Raw genomic sequence first — 16768 nt, forward strand, 5'->3', positions numbered from 1 at the left:
AGATCATACCTAGAATAAGTTCTGGACTTGACCTGGCACTTGTGATGCATCTTTTAGGGCACTATACTTGTAGCCCTTCTGACTGAGACTGCAATACAGAATTTGGATGTGGGAGTGGGATCAAATTGGGAACTTTTAAAATCAGGTTTAAGCTTAGAAATGCCACTTGAAAATTTAAATTACATTCTCCTCAGAGGGCAACCAACACATATTCTAGCTAAACAAGCAGATACTGTGGTGGGGTTTTTTTCTGTAATGGGGAGTGGTTACTGGTAAGAATCCTGCCCTACAAAGAAAGTATTTTTGATCTTATTACACATCTAACATTAACGGAGAAAAGAAAGCAGTTTAGAGACAATCCAAGACAGACAAGGGAGGATATCCAGTGTTTGTACTACTGGATTAGAAACTATAATTTCTTAAGAGGTCTGACACAATACATCTGTGTGACTGGTTGTGTGCACAAGAACGCTGTCCTGGAGAAACTGCTTGTATGTGTGTGTGTGTGTGTATATATATATTTAAAAGAGCTCTCGGGATCAGCTTCTTCCCTGTTGTATTGTCATTTTATTTGCAGGGGATGGTGTGAGGAAAGAATCATTCAAAATTCAGGGTACAAAAAAAAGCAATGGAAAGATCTGGGGAAGACAGACACCATCTTGAGAACCCACAGTCTCCAGCCTGACTGAACAAAATAGCTTTTCCACTTCCTTCAGTTTATTCAACACTCCAGTGCCTTTGAGACACATTCTCACCTTCTCCAGGGAGCAGCAGAACAACCTGAAAGAGAATGGAGGAAAATGCTCCAGCGCTCATCACAGAGAGGCTACACACACTTATTGTCTGTCGTATCTTGAGAAGACGTGTATTGTTCTGCAGGGCTTGGGAGCATTCTGCTAGTGCTTCACTTTGCAAAGGCGTCAAGAATGTCCAGGTAAGACACTGAAACTCTCCAAAACGCACATGGTTTCGTCAGTGAAGCATAAACTGAGCTCTTGCTTTCTTCACCTTGGCCCTTTTCTTGCACAAGTGTTTTGCTATGAGACTAGTGCTGGTGCACTCTCCTTGTTTTCTTTCTGTGTCACCATCTGCAGGTACTTCAGTCTCATGGGAGGGAGCTGCTCGTAAAGGTCAAATCCCAAAGGGCTCTCTGCATTCAGCATTCTGTAGAAGAGCAGGTGCTTTTTCAAGGTCTGAGGAAAGAAGCAGCAGCCATTAAACACATCTGAAAAGAATCTGTTCTTTTCCACCCTGTCTCCAACACAACATAGCACCCTGCCAGATGGTACAATCCCACCATGCCCAACATATTTAAGTGCATAGCTCTTCTACTGAAGACTATAAAAAGTGTGTTTCTTCCAAGAGAATTCAGTTTCGATTTGCGTGAGGATTCCTCTTATGAACACAACTCCACTGTCTCCTCAACAACCCCTCAAAAAGACTTCTGGCCAAAGCCCAAACAGGCTTTTGAGTGGGATCTAAGAAGTTACCCTGGATGCTAAACATGAAGGGCCAAATGACACAGCTCTGTCACACAATGATGAACTTTGGCAAGCTTCCTGAGAAAGGGAGAAACCTTAAATCTGTTTTGTCCTTTTTGAGGGAATCATCCAACTAAGAGTCAAAGAAGATCACTGCTGGCCACCTATTCATAGTTGTGCTGGAATCATCCCTCTAGGACCCCTCAACTGTCCAGATATAGTGCTGTTTGGGCAAGAGGCACAGAAATACAGTACAGGAGATTCATCTGGGCTCCAATGGGCTCTGTTTTGAGTTCAGTTACTGAAAGACCTGGACAACAGTATTTATAGCCATCACAGGTCAAAATCCTGCTGCTAATCTTCTCCCATTCTCAAATTAGCAAGGAGGTTAAACACAAATTTCAAAAGCCAAAGGTAAATCTGTAAGAATACCATGCCGGAAAAACTTAAGACCCAGTGGCACAGACTGAACCTTACAGATCCTACCTCATCCACCAACAGCCACGTCTTTCTCAGCATGCTTTTCCGAGCCGCATCTGTCTCCTGGGAACAAAACATGTACTTTGCTTAACATGATGCAGTGCCACCTTTGCCCACAGGCGTACATCCTCCAGGAGGATGCTTTGCTCATTATGATGATGCTCCAAAGAGCATCTTGTTCCATCAGAAAGGGCTTGAGATGGCTAAAGCCTGGATCCTGCCTCTCCCCCTTCTCCTAACCTGAAACTCTGCTGGCTTCACAACTTTCAGGTAGAACTGTAGATCAGAGGGGAAACATTAGCAGGAGTAACCACTGCTAGAGGCCCCAAGGCCATGGGAGGGCTTCTGCTTGGTTATTCAAGCAAAGTGAAAAGAAAGAGTACTCTGCACCTTAAGATTACCCCAGGCAGAGGCTAAAACTATTACAAGCTCTTTCTGCCTGATCAGCTTCCTCATCCTCTCTGCTTCACTATTCCCCCCCAGGCCTGCACTATAGTCCATATAGTTATCAACTTCAAAAGTTTAGGATTGACTAACACTAATGCAAGTGCTTTAGGGTATAATGAACAAGAGGTGCTGTCCTCATCTCATATGTGGATACTCAGCTGACCAAAGAAAAACATTTGCTCACAACGTTTTCAAGCCCAGAGTCAGTGATTCACAGCAAGCCACACTGAACTTTGGGAAAAGCAGATGCAAAACCCAAAGCTTCCAGCCCTGAGACTCTGCTATCATTACCTACCTGTGTCACGCTGTCCTGGGAGAAAATAAAGCTGTTCACGTGAGCCACAGCCACCACGTAAAGAACAGGGCACCAGGTGTGGCGCAGTGCACCAGTGACCAGTGTTCGGAAGTAGAGTCGCAGAAGGTTCAGGTTATCCTCAGGAGGTGAAGTGTATCGCTCCAGCGGCACAGGAAACTGCAAGAAACCCACCCAGAGGCAACATCACAACTTTTTTTCAGGGTCTAAGTAGTGAGGGGAAGTTCAGGACTTTATGGTGCCCTTCCCGAGCTGTTTGTGCGTGCGCTCCTATATAACACGATGTACCTCAGTGGCAGAACCCTCTGCTTGGAGCAGAGCTGTTACTGCCCACGCTGGCTAACGAGACAAGCCTTTGACAAATCATCCTCAAGACCTCTTCAGCTTTCTGGAGAGGTGTTTTACTGGTTAAATCACAGGCATTGTATTTTAGCTCAGGTAAGAAGAGTGGTTTCAAAATAAGGAGACAGACTACTTTCAATAGCACAGCTAAATTCCATCTCTTGTGCTCTGCTCATTCAAAAGAAACACAGTCCTGCACTTGACAGATCAGATTTTCTTGTTGAGTTACCCAGCAAAGTGCAACTCCAGCACCCCTAAACGTGGAAACGTGGTTGAGAGGGAAAATGACTGCTTGTTCATGCATTGGGCAACGAAAAGGTTCTCACCAAGTTGAACCTTTTTTTGAACCTAAGCTGAGCAAAGACTCATTTAAGGGGAAGGTAACTGCTGGCAGAAGAGCATGGGGTGCAGACTAGCCCTTCGTACATACAGGCTATAAATGAGAAGAAGGTTCTCAATCGTTAGGCCAAGCAGGGTGTGGGACAGTTTCCACTGAAGTCTGAACCATTTCACAGCTCCTGCCCTCCACATATACACACTATCTGCTCTCAAAACAAAGTTAACAGGTTTCTGAAAATTATTATGATTATTGTACAAGGGTCTGCACATATACAGGAGCTGGACTCTGTTATTCAGGCTTACGATCAATCAAAAAAACCCCAAAACAACAAAAAACCCCATATACACTGCTGTCACAGCCCTAAATCTAAAGAATGTTGCTATCCATTCCTATTCTATTTTACATTCCATGCATTGCACTTTCTTCAGAGAGAAAAAAAAGCTTCTAAGCAAAGAAAGCATGCTAATTCTACTGGACAATGAAGGATGAGGAAGAAGGGGAATTGCTAGGAGGATGCCCAACTCCTCTCCAAAGTTGCAGAAAACACAGGCAAGAACGCAGTAACCCAGAAATACGCAGTAACAGGCAACTACCATAAGCCAGGATTACCTGCTGGAGCGGCACTCCCAGCGCCTGCAGGATACTTGTGTGCTCCCCAAAAACAGAGAGACGCAGATGAACACTGAAACGCTTCTGTAGAGGTAGAAGAACAAAGACTCCAAAGAGTGGATCTCCAAAGGAGACACCTTCAAACTGCTCCAGGAGACTTATATAAAGATCATAGAAGGACACCAAACCAGGAAGAGGAGCATCCAAGTCCAGGGAGTCCAATTCCTTGGGGTGGCAATATACAGAGAGAAGAGCAGCTGTGTAGTGGTGGACCGGTGCTTCTAGAAAGAGGTCATTGCCTGTGAGGAAGACACACATAAGCCGTGCAAGTTTGGCAGCAGTAGGGATGCTCTGAAGCGTTTTAGCACGCCAGGTTTCTAGCAGCAAGACCCACTGCAGGTTCCAGGTCACAATGTTGACAAGATCAAGTGGGAGAGAGTTCAGTACAGCCCCAGGTGTCTCTGTGTTAGTCACTTTGTTGTAGAGGCTGATAAGCGGAAAGAACGGCCAGTCTGAAGGCAGGATGGGCCCTTTGGCCTCAGGAAGCAGCAGTGACTGGATGAGGTAATTCTGTCCTCGATAGGATGCTTGGGAACGCTTAAGGGTATGCTGCAAGTGGACAAAATGAGAAAGGTAGCAGGAGCGGATCAAAGGCAGATTCTGGTACGATTCTCTCAGCAGGGCACCACGAGTAGCCTTTGAAAAAAATGCTGCTGCAGAGCCAGGCTGTGCCAGTTTGGCACTGGTACCTAGATGCAGGATATCAGAGAAGTCAGCTGCTTCTGGCCCTCCAGCTTTCCCTTCACTGCAAGATGAAGACAAACACCAGCTTAAGAAAAGAAAGGAAAAAAAAAAACCCAACAAAAAACCACCAAAACACCAACAAACAAAACACCACAGAAATTAATCTCTACAACCTTCCTGGATCAGGGAGAACAGTATACACCAGGGGTCCTCAAACTTTTTAAATAGGGGGCCGGTGCGCAGAGGAAGTGGCAGGCAGTCATCTGTGGCTGCTTGGTTCCCCCCCAACATTCAGTGGGGAGGGGGCGGGGGGGCAGGGGAGTTCTGTAAATACTGGGGGCTGGATTGAGGACCCTGGGGGGCCGTATCGGGCCTGCAGGCCGTAGTTTGAGGACCCCTGGTATACGCACAGCACAAGACTTCTGACAGCATTCAGCTATGATATTACTGAATGCCTGTAAGGCATCAGCTGTCTTGGTACTTACAGGAAATTTACAGAACTACATTTGGAATTAGCAACGCTAAGGCCTTGCCATGAAAAACCTTCACACAACTCCAGCAGTCTGGTGTGGGGGCTGCAACCCCTCTTCCAGAGAGACAGTCTACTTTCCAACACAGCTGTCAGGGTGCCAGGTTGAAAATCCACATATTATAAGGCCTACATGAATCAATAAGACAATTGCCGAAATAGCAGCTTTGCAGCTACTAATTGTGGTGGGGGGGTGTTTGTCAAATCCATATACCATGATCTCAGACCACCTGTCAAATTCTCACAAAATGGTAGCTCTTCAGCAGGTATTTGTAAAACAAAAAAAAACCCTACAAAAACACACACCTCCAAGCCACCACAACCCAAACAAAGAAACAAGCCCACTCACAAACCTTCCTTCTTTCTGGAAAACTACAGTACCTCCTTTCAGCACCTTGGTCCAACCTCCTACAGGGAGGCACCATGGCAAATTTCAAAGAGATTGTGATGAACAAAATAATCTGCTACCATTTTCTTGGTCAGACATGGGAGGCTTCGTATTTGAGATGGTCATGATTTCTTCCACCTTTCTTCCATGCAAGGTGGAAGACACCACAGTTGTTGAATCAGCAAAAAGTTGCATGAGAACTTGTATAATAAGGGTTTGAGTTAGATTTAATAACATTTTCAGGCTATGTCAAACTCCCATGTATTTTCTAGACTTACTGCTCCCAGGACAGCAGATGCTGGACCTTTGGGAGAATTAGTTCTATCAGGAATACACAGGACTCTTGCCACAGAGATCAAAAGAAACTGGTCACATTTCTCAACATTGATACATCGGAAACAAATCGGACTGCTCATCTGATTAGAAGGCTCTGTGACTGGAGAACATGCCAGCGAGTAAAGTTTGAATACAGGCCCTACCAAAGGCCAAAAACGATGACAAAACTGCAGTGCCAACATGTACTTTTTCAGTTTTCCCACGTACCAGACTACAGAAAGGAAAAAATGCAAAGCTTACGGAAGAAACTCTGGATTAAAGGCAAGATCCAGTAGGACCCCATAAACCAGATGCTCACTCCCTGGCAACAAACGGCTTAGCAACGCCATGGCAACACAGTGATGGAGTGAGGCATGCTGGGCGTAATCCGGACAAGTGCCTGCCTGTACGGGAAACAAAACAACAGATTAAAGCACTGTATCATCTGCCAACGAGGGCAGGAAGATCAACTGAGCCAGATCTCACTGGAAAGTGAGAGACTGAGGCAGACTGCAAGAACTGTCAACATTCTTACTGAGATCATTCTGCTTCCCCCGACCGTCTTAGGCAGCCGGACATCTTTTTTTAGCAGCACATTTGAAAACTTTGTTCTCACTCTAGCCCAAAGACAGGCAAAAATATAATTGTGCCATTCAAAGTACTTTGGATCTAAATCCCCACATCAGTAATTATAAAGATACTATTTGTTAGTGGGGCATAAAAAGACAGCCGGAAAGTCAACAGACATAAGTCAGATATCAAAAAGAACATTGATGCAAAGATCGGTTTCCAGTCTGACACACTGAGTTGGAGAGGCCAGGATGAAGTCAATTCCTTGGGTGAAGGAAATGAAAGAACTAATAGCAATACCATTCTCTGAGCCAAGGCTAACACAAAGTACTGCAGGTGATATTCATGGCGCAGGATCCACGCAGACGATGGAGTTACAGAGGGAGGTCCGGTCTGCCAGCTCTGATGCAGATAATCCTTCAAGCCTCTGAAGCCCAGCACAGAGCTGTACTATAAAGGAATCAGAAATGGAGAGAAATACTACTAAGAGTTTGTGCTCAGAGGAAAGTAAAACACAGCCCTCTCCAAGGCCTACCCCCGCTACCCCCTGCCTTCTCACATGAGAATTCCTGTCAGCTACTTCAAAAGAGATATTTAAAAACAACCTGATAAAACCCTGCTTTTCTGCCTCATGCATCCACCATGACCATCCCCACTGCAGGCAACCAACAGTCAATGCCACCATTTTCCTTAATGCTGTGTAAGGCAGAAGTCTGGCCAGCGGCTTAAGATGTTTCTCTCTTATCTGACCAGACACTCCTACTAGTAACCGGTCAGCTAATTCAACATAAGGGGCCAGAGGAAAGCTTTGAGAAAGCTTATGCTAGGTACTCCATCTCTCTAGGGCTCTGCCATTTCCCCTTCAGAGTTTGCAGTCTTCCATGACTCTCGTTCCAAAACTTCAGGACAACCAGAAGTGGGAAGAAATCTCTTCAGTCACTGTAGCACTCATTTTTTTGTTTAATTTTATCCAGTTTTTCTTTATTATATATGCTTCAACCATCCCTTTCCTCCTCTGACAGTTATTTATTTTGCTTAGCCAAACAACAGCTCTTTCACACTTCTCCTTTAAGTGTCATTATCATCCATCACCTGCCCTATAATTCCAGCTTCCCAGTGTCAACTGGATATTGGAATTCAAAGAAAGAAGATTTTTTTCGGATCATTATCTTACCTGTTTCCGACAATGGGCTTATTTAGCTCTATAGTACTTTGACATTTTTTAAAACAAAAATACACAAAAATTCCTTTTTAATAGCCCTATTATCATCACTCTTGAGCCTGGGAAGATACAAATGCTAACCTCTCTCACAAATATATCATCATTCACCTAGAATTTACAGTAAAAAAGTCCATTCTCACCTTGCTGGTCAGGCCCTTGTGAATGTGAGTGACGTTGTTGATGAGAAATAGGAGGGCGGTGAGGAAGGGGAAGGGTGACTTGGAGCCAACCAGGCTCAGAGGAGGTTTGCCTCCAGTGCAACTCAGAGATGCAATGCTGAAGACAGATTCTGGTGCAGGGGAACAGGACAGAGGGTTGCACAAAGCAGAACATGGCCTGTGTAAACAAGATCGAGGGGTCAGGTCAAAAGCACTCATGCCACTAAAGAATTATCTTGTAGGAATGTTACTGTCCAAACTGTGTCACACTGCAGTAAAATGGAAACCCCAAAGATTGTGCAAGAAAAAAACCTAGTATCAGTTGGTCAAGTACGTACTACTGCCATACGAGCCAAAGCCAGTGAGCCATCATGAATTCTAATCTTCAGCTAAATTGTTCCTGACATGCAGAAATTCTGATGCAATGATGCATCTCTGATGTCAAACATTTGAAAGCATTGGGCCTTTGATTAAAAAAAATACACACTTCCCCATGTACATACGTAAACCAGGCTAATAAAGCTGCGCACCTACTCAAGACATTTCCATAATAAATTGACAGGCAAAGCCAAGAAGCCAGCTTGTATCTTAAGTTGACATTGCAAAAATGCTGCCCCTTACATACTCGTGAAATGCGTATTTTTAAAGCCTAAAGAAAGAACCTAGCTTTAATGCACACGAGCATGACTGTGTATACCACTCTTCGTATGCATGCTCATTCTCCACATGCAAAACTAGAACTTGTCATACCAGCAGCACTTGCGGGGCCCACACTAGACATACCATGTCTGTACAAGCAAGGTCACTACAAGGAAAAGTGACCATAAGCATGCTGCTCAATGGTAATGGGGCAATTTGAAAATCCTGTTAAAGTTCCACATCATTATGACAGAGAACTAACTCTTTAAACACACTGCTCTTCTTGGCACTGGCATTACCATAGGAGATGCATGAACACATTGGGGGCTCACAAAGTACCCTGAACTCCTGGCCCTACTCTGCACAGAACATTTAGACAAGACTGCCAAAACATTAAGGCAGAGATTAGCTGACTCTTCATTTTTACCAGCCAGTGTTAAGAACAGCCTAGGAGAACTCGTGCTGATGGGCTTGTACAGCCTGACCAAACGCCTGGTCTCAGACCTTGAGGACAGGCAGGAAAGGAAGGGTCCATGGAATGCCCTCGTGTCAGAAGCTTTGGTTCCAAGAGCTTAAAACCTCAGTTCTCAGGCATGAAAGAACATGGGCCAGACTGCTGAGTGTTCAAGTACCACTTAAACCCAAAGATTTCAAGCGTCCCTTATATGTTCTCAACAGCAGCCAGATGTCCCCCTGACTACAAGTTAAGCCTTTCAGGGTCCCCCTCCCCGAGGATCGATCACAGGCCGGTAGGGAGGCTCCTTCTACAGTAGAAACACAGAATATCTGCAGGGCTTAACAGTTCCCAGAGCCAGAGAAAAAGCTTGTTATCCAAATGTCTGAAAGAACAGTTTGTGATCTGGCCTTTTGCTTTCCTGTAGGGGCTTTCAAAGCTTTAGTGAAGCTCTGCAGGAGCTTGAAGACGAGAGTCTGGTTTAAACTATTTTATACATGCAGCATCACACACAGCATGTAAATGGTACATGAACACACACTCTCACCTCCCCAATATAAGAGGGACTCAAACTGATGTTAATTTTTTTTAAAAAAAAAGTGAAACCAAAGAAGAATCAAAGCCAAGAGTGATTAAAATCAATCTGAAATTGATACGAAAAACACAGCTACATGGAAGGGCAGAGATGCAGACCCTGCAGCAGCACCAGTAGGAAAGAAGGAACTGGAGAACCACTGTGGCCATTGTGATTTTTGCTGTGAGGGGAAAGAGGACAAAGCAGGGTGTAGACAGAGCCCTGCTGCACTCTCATTCACACATATGGGGCACATATGTACAGGGGAAAGAAATGGGAGGGGGGAAACTGCCACACAGTACAGTAGAGAAATGAGGAGGCTCCCTTAGCTTCTGGCAACAGCATCTTAGTAGTGAAATAATTTCACCTGAGCAAGTCCCACATGCTGTGTATGGCTGGCTGGCTGAGAAGGGGCTGCAGCACCTCTGAAGTCAAACGTTCCAGTTCCTCTAAGCAGTCAATTGGATTGACTGATGGCTGCAGAACACAAGGAGAAAGACAGGAAAAGATGGAGAATTAAGGCATTCCAGTGAGGGCAAAAAGACAAGTTGATTTAATTGCTTTCTCTGTGTTTATTATCTTTTTGCCAGACCACATCATCTACAGAGTAGTACTGCTCTAGGTTAGAGCTGGCCTCACTGTTGGTAGTGTGGAAGGTGAGAGTGGTATCTCAAGGTGTTCTCACACTCAAGTATTAAAATACATCGCCAAAACTTCTTAACTGGCTGGAAGGTATGGGATCCTTGAGATCAAGATTCTCTAAATAAAAACTTGCCCTAAGTAGCTAATACATGCTGATCTTTCTATTTAACTTGAAGATGACACAAAGGTGATCAGAACTACCTTGAGAAAGCAGAGTGGCACCATGAGGCTCTCCAAAACAAAAATTCTTAAAAGAAAAATACCAGCTGTATAAAGTGTGATTGACATCAAAGCATGACTGTGGACGAACACAGCACAGAGGAGGATCTGGGGCTTTTAGAGAACCATCTGAATTCTTCCAACTCTAGTAAGCAGTATTCCAGCTTGAAGGAACATGTTGGCAATTTTTCATATTTTTCCCCTTCATTAGAATGCTACTTTAGGACACAGAAATACTCATTTCCATGACATAAAGTTTCCCCCAGGTGAAATCCCCCTCCAGAAAGCAGTAAAATCTACATGAAAATGTTAACTTTAGTTTTTAGTAGTCTAACAAAAATATTCTAAAAAGGTCCTACTATACACTAGTTACAAGTTGATTTTTGGTTTTTGCACTCGTCCATTCAAATTTGCTACATACGATTTTACTTTTTTAAAATCAGATTAGCTAACAACAGGTAGACAATTGAACTTCTTTTTAAGTGGCATTAAAAAAAATATTATTTCATAGCTCAAAGACTTAAAATTATTTTGCCAACCACTCTTCTGGAATACCTATAAAGGTTAAAAAGTAATATTAACCTCTTGGTTATCCTGATTCTCTGATGCTCAGGACCTAACGACAGCATGTGAAGGGTACTACCCACCTGTGGGGCACTGAAGACATCTTTAAAAGATACTATCGTTCTCCACCCCAGTCACAACTAACAAACTCAGTTGTTTTGGGCAAGTTTCAGAGGAGTTGCAGAAGCGGGAATAACTACAGCCATTAAATTACTCCTGCACCTTGAAGACAGCTCTTCCAGGTCAGAACTCGGGCACATCAGTTGGGCAGTAAAGAGGAAAATTGCATTTATCTTTAGAACATGAATCTTTAAGGTAGCTAAAGTATAAGACATTATTCTTCAACAGCATCACTTTAAAAGATGGTCACATACTACAACTGTAATTGGGTTTCAGAACTTGACCTTAAATGTCAGTGGGGCAGCAAGTAAGTTTATCTTTATTGTTTCCTATCCAAGGTTCATATGGCATGGACCATGTGAATCTTCCAAACAGATTGTTGCAGCGCAGCTGTCCACATGTAAGCTCCCATACCACAGCAAATGCAAAAATGTGCAACTTGATTTAGCCCGGGAGGAGAAAGGGCTGCCAGACTAAATTAGGTCACATTTGCTTCATGCTTCAAGTCCCTACAGTAAATCACAACAATCATAGCACTACCACATACCTTGAAGACTCTGCAGCCCACAGGAAGAACAGACAAGAAAGGAAGACAGTGATATTTGGCACTGCTAATGTGAAGGATCAGCAGACTTATGATCTATGATGCTAAATGCCACACAGCCCAGATGTGAGCTGTGGTAAACAAAATCTAGTCCTCAGCTAGATGCCTCAACATCTGTCTTTCTCAGCATTGCCTCTAATTTTCAGAGGTAATACACCGGCTGACTCTGGTAAGATGAAAAGACAACCTGTATTTTCAGGCCTTACCTGTTGGCTGCAAGCACTGTAATAAACTCCTAAGTAGATCACGTAAGTTGTGGCCAGAGGCTGGAGAGTTAGCCACGTTTCTGCCTGGGATATCTCCTGGAGGAATTTTTTCAGACTGGTCTCAAGGAAGGGCTGTAAGCCTGACACTTGATTCCACGCTACTGGAGGAGGTAGAATCTGTTCAGTATCTTCTGAGTTATTACTGAAACACAATGGAAGAATGACACAGGATAGTGAGTACATCTCAGAAACAACTGTCTCTCTAAATAATCATTTTCAACAGCAAGGTCTCCAATTGCACAAAATCTGGAAGGCGATACCCAGCAACAGCACCACGGGGAAAAAAGCCTTTGCACATTCCTACAAATCAATTTAGGCAGAAAGGACAAATGTAGAATCTGCTCATGAAAGTTGAGGTATCTTCACCTGCACTACTCTGTCCTTGAACTACGCTCTAGTTTCACCAAACACACTACCTTGGTATCCAGCTTTGTTTAAAGAGTTTCTTGCTTTTCACCACAAAAAGTACCTGTGTCTTCAGCAAATTCTACTGCTTTGATGTCTACCAAACCCAACCACCTTTTAATCTTGACCTACCTCAGTCTCTGCAGAGAGGTTGTTCCCTCCAGACCTCAGGGACATGACTTTCTTCTCCCCAAAGGGAAGGTCAAAGTCGCTTCCTAGCTCCTTTCAGCAGAGCGTTTGGCAACCACTGCCCTTCTGCCCCATAGCTGAATGCAGATTTTTACTCCTGCCTCTTACCATGCTAGCAGGCACACAGATGTCAGACTAGATACTGCTTATGACCTTGTGTCAGAGGGAACGCACCCCACCATGCAGGGGGACGTGGGGCAGTAAACCATCCAAAAGGAAGCAGGGGTGGCAGGAGGGAGAAAGTGATAGCCAGGTCTCCAAACCAGAGAGGGAAAACAGGATGCCAACTACTCAGATACACAGAACTGGTGACAGAGAGGGCCTACCTGCTCAGCTTGGCCTGCAGCTCCGCTGTGTAGGCTGCTGTTTGTGTCACTTGTATCAGCAGAGTAACTACTGCCGTAGCTCTCTGGACAGACAACTCAATCATAGGGCTCTTCCCACAGCAAGTGCTGATCAATTCAGGCAGGGACTGCAGTATCCTCACCAGCACAGGGTAGAGATCCCTATAGTACGAATCACAGAATACATGAGGTTGGAAAGGGTCTCTGGAGATCATCTATAGTTCAACTCCCTGCTCAAACCACGTCAGCTAGAGCAAGTTTGCCCAGGAACATGTCCAGTTGGACTTCTGACATCTTCAAGGATGGAGAGTCCACAATCTTCCTGTACAACCTGCTCCAGTGTTTGTTTGACTGCTTCCCAGTAAAAAAATTTTTCTTGCACTTAAGTGAAATTTCCTGTATTGCCATTTGTGCCCATTGCTTCTTGTACTTTCACTTCATACCACTGGAAGAACCTGGCCCTATCTTCTTTACATCCTTCCATCAAATATTTTAACAGTTGCGAAAATGAGATTATGAGAATGATCACTACCACCAAAATAACAAAAATAAACAGACATGGAAAAAAGATGACAAAGAAAGAACACTGTCATTCCAAATTCATCTGAATGGGACCTACCTAATACTCTGCCTCCAAGCACTGCAGTAACTTCTTGGAAAAACTACTATTATTCTTGTTTGCCTAGTTCTCAAATATTCAGTCGAAGTATCCACAGTTACAATCATGCAAATTTAAAGAATTTTCTGCTGCTTCTCTTTCCTCAACGTTATTTGCAGTGCTAAAAAATTATATACAGTTTTTACTTTTTATTAACCAATAAACCTGACTGGCCTGGAGAAAACAAAATTCTGTTACAGAGAGAGAATCTCCATTCTGAAACTTAACACTGGTCTCCCTTCTACTGCTCTTCAGCGGAACTCCACAGCCACCTCAGTGCTTCCAAGTCAGTGTAATAACAGAAAGAGGACTCAATGCTTGAGGCAGGTCAGACTTATCCCAGTGCCAACCTCGACAGTCAAGCACAAGAACTTGAACTGACCTGAAAGTCAATGCAGTATGCAGTCTGTCTGCATCAGTCTGCCACACTTAGCATGCATGCTGGTGACTGCTGCCTACAGACTGCCCTTAGATCATCAGATTCAATCCTAGGGGTGCTGCAAACTATGCATCTTGATGTTACACAAGCACAGATTATTCATGCTTTCCAGGGGAGAAAGATGCAGCCCTAAAAAGTTAGGGTGATCTCCTACAGCACAGAAGAGAAATACCAAAATAGCAGTACTTAAAACACAGGAGATAAAGAACAACCACAAAAAAGACAATACCTTTAGAAAATGTGAGGTTTACTGTAGGAGGCCAGAGAAAGGGAGGTAAGACTCCCCGAAAGTAAAGACTGAGCCTGAGCCTGGAGATCCCTCTATCTGCCCCTCCGTCCGTTTTCTCTGTCGTGCCCCCTCCACCCCCAGCTGTCCAGATCTGGCTGTACCTGTAGAGATCGCAGGCCTGACCGTAGCCAGCAGCCACAGCCCACAGCCGGAAGGCTTCGGTGCTTAGCCTGATGGCTTCTTCCCTCGGCAGGGGCAGATCCAGTGGGTCTTCAGCTATAAATCGGCTTAACCGACTTTTCATTTCAAATGTGTTAAGCTGTAAAACAAACAAACAAAAAAGAAAAGGATGAACAAAAAAAAGACAAAGGGATAAGAGACATGAGTTGCATGCATCGTTATCTCATTACTCTGACACACCAGAAGAGCTGCAGATTTCAGTAGAGCTCATTCTAAACTCCTCTTGCACTGTTCAAATCTGTCTTTATTTTGGGTAATCTTAAGGAACATACTACAAAGGATCAATAAATAATCAATGGCTATTAAGAGAGAAGCATTCCTGGAAGGGATGCCAGGTTTTACCTAATCCGTTCCTAACACAAGTCAACTACACCTAAATCATTCCTGACAGAGGTTTGTCTAGCCACACACACACTTGTTTTGGATGCTCTCTGCAGCCTTTAACTGATTTGTAAAAAATACATACTATCCTTCTTTTAGTCGTCATAAACAGAACTATTAGTCAGGATTCCCTGTAAAGATATGCTTATGAAAAACACTGTATACTAAAGTACTGAACTGATGCTGATATTCTTTTTGGCAGGTCATACTAAATGGTTTTCAGAGGTCCTACAAGCTAAATCTTTCTATGATTCTGTGTTTACTTTATAAGAAGGGTACTTCCTGTCTATTACTTTTATAAGATTATAGAATTTTGATGCCTTGGAAATGTTCTGAGGTTATTTTAGTACTGAATTAAGCATGACATGACTCATTTGCAGTGGTCTAGAAATAATTTTTATCCTCCCCAACAACTGCGTATTTTTGCTTAACCATAAAAAAGAGCTTCTCTTTCCCTCTCCCACACATACAAAAGCTTGCATGTGCTCTGTCTAAACAAGTGAGATAACAATGACTTTTCACAACACAAGGACATATTATAGATAATTTAAAATTCAAATGCTTTAGAGACATCTTGTAGGGGAATCAATGCACAGCAGCAAAGGAGCTGATGAATCAAACTATGAATTTTGACACCCCTCCTACAGAACAGAGAGCAAAGTCAAATTTACTTCCAGTGGAGGAGGATGGAAGAATTTTGTTGTTAGCTAGAATAAATTCCTACATTGATGATTTTGATTTAGTTTTTTATTATCATCCTCCATTCCCATGTTTAAGTGCCTCTAACAAGCCGTAACGAGAGTGCAACAGAACCAAAGCCTGAGTGGCAGGAACCTTGTAAGCAACCCTTGCATGCCTCGAAATACCTGGAGTACACAAAGCCTGAAACGGAGTAAAATTCACAGACTTTCTATTATGTTCCTAGCACCACTTACAGTCTTTAAATATCCCACTATCCATTATCAGCACATTATTCTATTTATTTTATAGCACAGACCGGTGTTCTGCTGATGTTAGCCATTTCCCGCATGGCAATTTATTAGATGCTGTTAACAACACTGAACCAAAACCCCCAAGGTGTCCATTGATGGGTGCTGCTCTTGGTAGATGTTACGCATTTATAGCACCAGTGTGATGACCTATATGAGTGAACGCAATTATCTCTGAAGTAGAAAACCTATCCAGAAGTAGGTAAGAGGAACTGGAAATACTGATAAATGACCTCAGAGTTATTAAGACAAATTAATGGCAGGGAAGTTCAACCAGGGTTGTAAAACACAAGGGTAGTGATTGAATCTCTGGTTTATGAAGTCCTAAGCTGCCTACCACTGGAACACGGGAGCATACAGAGCACCACACACCAGTGTGTGCTCTAACCATCTGCTGTTGGTCAACTATCACTGAGCTGGGCTGCGTCATTTTGCATAACTGCACTATGTAAAACAAAAAAAAGCAGAAACAAGCTTAAGACAGCTCTTCTACTGGTACACAGCAGAAAGCATCATTATTATGACACCCCCAACTCCTTCAAAACACACATATGTGCCTTCTTCATAGTGATTATTTCCGCTTCAGCTCAGAGTCCCTGGAATTAATCTTCTATCTTTACTTAGAAAGTAAGTCATAGAGAACTAAGGCCTTTGCAATCAGAAAAGCTCTTCTGAGATTCACTCACCAGCCTGGCTGTTGCATTTCGGCCTCCAGATGCCAACACTCTGATGAACTTCATAGCAGTGGCACAAGCAACTCCATGGAGGCTGGTGAGTAAACACCCTGGTTCAGCCACTTGGGGATCCCACTGAGTAGGGAGAAATTCCCTGACAATGGTCTCAATCAACCGAGGACAGTCAAGCAGCTACAGAG

General features: G+C 43.6%; 1 protein-coding gene across 3 annotated transcripts in view; it reads right to left on the minus strand.

Moving 5' to 3' along the window:
• Positions 1-250: 250 nt before the first annotated feature.
• The window catches only part of RPAP1 (RNA polymerase II associated protein 1), a 40226-nt gene continuing 23708 nt past the window's right edge, over positions 251-16768 (minus strand). For all 3 annotated transcript variants that reach the window (XM_037394331.1, XM_037394332.1, XM_037394333.1), the window contains 12 exons: positions 16581-16760; positions 14446-14603; positions 12941-13120; positions 11961-12162; positions 9973-10082; positions 7921-8116; positions 6859-7008; positions 6250-6392; positions 4013-4817; positions 2704-2880; positions 1968-2024; positions 251-1193 (listed from right to left, as the gene is read on the minus strand). In XM_037394331.1, coding sequence (XP_037250228.1) covers positions 1038-1193; positions 1968-2024; positions 2704-2880; positions 4013-4817; positions 6250-6392; positions 6859-7008; positions 7921-8116; positions 9973-10082; positions 11961-12162; positions 12941-13120; positions 14446-14603; positions 16581-16760 — 2514 coding nt within the window. In that variant the 3' untranslated portion in view covers positions 251-1037. The remainder of the gene's footprint in view (positions 1194-1967; positions 2025-2703; positions 2881-4012; positions 4818-6249; positions 6393-6858; positions 7009-7920; positions 8117-9972; positions 10083-11960; positions 12163-12940; positions 13121-14445; positions 14604-16580; positions 16761-16768) is intronic.

This window comes from Falco rusticolus, chromosome 7 (assembly GCF_015220075.1).
Source record: "Falco rusticolus isolate bFalRus1 chromosome 7, bFalRus1.pri, whole genome shotgun sequence".
Lineage (NCBI taxonomy): Eukaryota > Metazoa > Chordata > Aves > Falconiformes > Falconidae > Falco > Falco rusticolus.